This window comes from Trachymyrmex cornetzi, unplaced genomic scaffold (genome assembly GCF_001594075.2).
Source record: "Trachymyrmex cornetzi isolate Tcor2-1 unplaced genomic scaffold, Tcor1.1 scaffold170, whole genome shotgun sequence".
Taxonomy (NCBI): domain Eukaryota; kingdom Metazoa; phylum Arthropoda; class Insecta; order Hymenoptera; family Formicidae; genus Trachymyrmex; species Trachymyrmex cornetzi.
The window spans coordinates 48,529-52,680 of NW_017296310.1; the positions used below are offsets into that span (position 1 = coordinate 48,529).

Sequence of the window (4,152 nt, forward strand, 5' to 3'; positions counted from 1 at the left end):
CTGTGTTTGGTGGGATCAGAAGGGTGTAATTTATTATGAGCTGCTAAAACCTGGTGAAATCGTTAACACTAATCGCTACCAACAGCAAATGATCGATTTAAATAGAGCATTATGTGAAAAACGACTGGAATATGGTAAAAGGCAACACAAAGTCATTTTGCTTCATGATAATGCTCCATCACACACAGCAAAACGAGTCAGGGAAACGATCGAGTCGTTCAGTTGGGAAATATTAGCGCATGCGGCTTATTCTCCAGACTTGGCTCCGTCCGATTATCATCTATTCGCATCACTGGGACACGCTCTCGCTGAACAACACTTCAATACGTATGAAAATGTACGAAAATGGCTCGATAACTGGTTCGCGTCAAAAAAAGAACTGTTTTTTTGGCGTGGCATTCATAAACTGCCGGAGAGGTGGGAAAAATGTATAAATAGCAATGGAGATTATTTTGAATAAAATATTATTTATCATTTTCAAACAACGGACGTGTAATTTTTACAAAAAAATTTCGGTTTCATACTTCTACACCTGGTACGTACACCTATGTACGCAGATAAGGTTAAGATAAATTGTAATGAAGTGTGATTATCAAATCGAAATGCTAAGATGAATTTTAATACAGAATATTGTACTAACTATGATAGATATAATGATGAAAATGAATATACTGAAAATATTGAAGAATGTGAAAGTGAAGTGGGAAATGTTGAAAAAGGAAGTGATGAATTGCTGATTGATGCAGTGAGAAGTTATCCGCACTTATATAATTCGTCTCTGAAAGAATTTAAGGACACAGAAATGAAACAAAACTCATGGAAGGAAATTTCTGGAATATTGAATTTGTCAAGTAAGATTCTGATTTTGAAACTTTTTATATGAACATGATAATGTAAATGTATTTATGACAAAGTATATTTGCCAATCAGAACCAACACCAGGTGTTTATGTGAATACAAAAACGAAATCAAGATCAAAATTATCATATTTTAGTGAATGTTATAGTGAAGTACACTAAAATAAAGCAAGTCATTTTATATTGAGATACGTAAGATATGAATTAGCATTGATATATTTCTTGGAAAATGGGCTGGTAGTGGAATCTCGTCATTATTAGTCAAATTAAGTCAATATCTTTTATAAAAATCAAACAAACTATTAAAATAGAATTCGCAGTCTCATTTTGGTGTAAACTGTTCAACGTTCTAACTTGTTGAACAGTTCACCTCAAAATGATAATTGGCGAGATTTCACTATCAGTCCATTTTTCAAAAAAATCAATACATCAATGTTACTTACATCTTACATATCTCAATGTAACTTACTTTATTTCAATATATTTGACATTTAATATATTTCATATGATTGCAATATGTACTAAAATTTCCATATGATAATGTCGGTCATAATTTCTTTTTTTGTATTTATTCAAGATAACCCAAAGCGAAGGATCAAAACATCTAATGTTATTCAATGAAGAATTGTATTCAAACATCTAATGGCTTTGTTTGGCAACAGTACTTTGTGATTTACTTTCTGTGGAACCTTATTTTTCATGTTTCTTTTTTTAATATGTTTATATGTAATATGTTTGTTCATGAAGTTGAAGCTTGTCAAAATCGATGGGTACGGTTACGCGATCGATTTTCAAGGGAGAAACGATCACGTGAGACAGAAACACGGAGTGGTAGTGGAGCCTCTCACAGATCAGGATTTTCATTGTATAACAACATGTTATTTTTGGAACACCATGTAAAACGGAGAAAGTAAGTTTAATTGATATCAAATATATGATAAGTAATATATAAATGTTATTAAGAAGTAATATAAAATATAATAATTAATTAATAATTAATAAATAGTTATGTATAATGTAACAAATAATACACAATACTAATTATTATCATTTTCTAGATCGTATACAAATGTGCCTAGTCCAGCTGTAAAAAAACATATGTCTTCTTGTGACATCAATATAAGCACGAGTAATATTTCAACATCATGTCAAGCACTTTCAAACATTGAGACAAATAACTCTTTTTCAAATTTATCTAGTTTTACTTTATCCAATCTCATTACGAAGTACTAAACACTTTTAATAACATTATTTAACAAAATTTAACTTTTTTTCTTTGACTTGTAGAGTGTTATTTTTCGAAGATTTTCGATTGCTGAAATTGAATTCGCGCTTAGAAAAATTCTATCACATCATATTTTCGATAAAAATAGGATAACATGAATTAAATGGGATAACAGAGTGATGATTTTGATCATATTTGAACGACATTGTGTTTAAAAGAATTTAATATTTTCAATTTTCGTCTATATTATCTAAAACTTTACGAGCCAAAGACAAAATTAGTATTGAACACTATAATGAAAATTTATCACATCTTTAATCTCATAACATACTAACATAATCATAGAAAACCTCGATTAATAACTTTATTTCTTTTTAGCCAAATATTCAGAAAAATAATACACAAACTGAAAATGTAATGCAACGTAACAGACTGTTTTCATCATCACCTCAAGGTGAAACATATAATTTTTCTTGCACGAATGAAATAAGAGATTTAATATCGAGAGATTCAGTACCGAGAGATTCAGTACCAAGAGATTCAGTACCGAGAGATATAGTACCGAGAGATTCAATATCGAGAGATTCAGTACCGAGAGATTCAGTATCGAGAGATTCCGAATCAAGAGATTCAGTACCGAGAGATATAGTACCGAGAGATTCAATACCGAGAGATTCAGTACCGAGAGATTCAGTATCGAGAGATTCAGTATCGAGAGATTCAGTATCGAGAGATTCAGTATCGAGAGATTCAGTATCGAGAGATTCAGTATCAAGAGATTCTACACCGTCTCCTGCAGTACCAACAACACCAATTAATATAAGTCGTTCAATTAATACTGGTCACTCAAACAAAATAAATAAAAGTAACTCCTACTTAGAACAATCACTTGTAGCTCTAAGTGATAGTCTACAAAAACGCATAACTGATAATCAGTCATCTCAACAAATGGCTTGGAACTTGGGTGACTTAACACCTGACAAAACTTTTGGACTGCTAGTTGCAGCAGAATTAGAAAGAATACCCGAACCGGAAAAGTCTAAGCGAAAGCAGATAATATCAGAAATTTTATGGATACCACTAGCATAATTATTTGTTCGCATCGCATGTTCCAACATGCTCCCACTATAGCTCCTATTCATTCCAACGCTCTTGTTGAAGTGAATAAGAACTGTGATAGGAGCATGTGACGAGACCAACTCTTGTTTTATACAAATTTCCTTATAGATCAATTTTAAGCAGAATCGTAAGGCTATAACTTATTCTCGTAAGACGTAACTTATGATTAGATTTATGTTTTATTTTTATACGTAATTCTCATATGTAATTTTTATACTTCGTCATAATTTTTATATCTTACCTTGTAATAAATAGCATATTAAAAATAAGTAATATAGTTTTTTTTAAAACATTTCAAGTGTATATATGAGCCCCTTAGTTGACAAATGGCATAAGTCCAAAATGAGGAAAAATGCGTTTATCGTAGAAGTAGAAAGTATTAAGAATGTTTGTTTTATTTGTCAATTTAATTTACATTTATTTTGTTTTTATATCCATAAAATATAAAAATTAATTTTACATCATAAATAAAGTGACTACGAAAAAAGCTGGAATAGTGACTTAAGTCCAGCTTTTTTTACGGTCACTTTATTTATGATGTAAAATTGATTTTCATTTTTTATGAACATAAAAACAAAATAAAAGTAAATTAAATTAATAGATAAAACAAACATTCTTGATATTTTCTACTTCTATAACAAACGCATTTTTCCTAATTTTGAACTTATGCCACTTATCAATTAAGGGGCTCATATATGTATATATATACAGGGTGGACCATCTGAAGTGATCCAGTCAAATATCTCGAAAACTAGTAGGGATAGAGAAAAATGTTTCGTATGAAAAGTTTAGGGTTACACGGGGGAAGTATGGTACTGACCTTGAAAAATCCTTGGAAGGTCATTTTGAAGGTCATTCAGGGGTCACGATGGTTTTTTTAAATGGAACCCCTAGTTTTTCACCATGGGATGAGAAAGCTGGTTTCAAGCCCTTTACGAAACACTGGTTGTG

At 31.0% G+C, this 4,152-nt stretch overlaps 1 protein-coding gene across 1 annotated transcript; it reads left to right on the forward strand.

The window, feature by feature from the left end:
• Nucleotides 1-610: 610 nt before the first annotated feature.
• On the forward strand, nucleotides 611-3,320 carry LOC108759150 (uncharacterized). The gene is made up of 4 exons (XM_018504466.1): nucleotides 611-851; nucleotides 1,605-1,767; nucleotides 1,916-2,083; nucleotides 2,514-3,320. The coding sequence occupies exons 1-4, from the start codon at nucleotides 611-613 to the stop codon at nucleotides 3,169-3,171; spliced, it is 1,230 nt and encodes a 409-aa protein (XP_018359968.1). The 3' UTR covers nucleotides 3,172-3,320.
• Nucleotides 3,321-4,152: the final 832 nt, after the last annotated feature.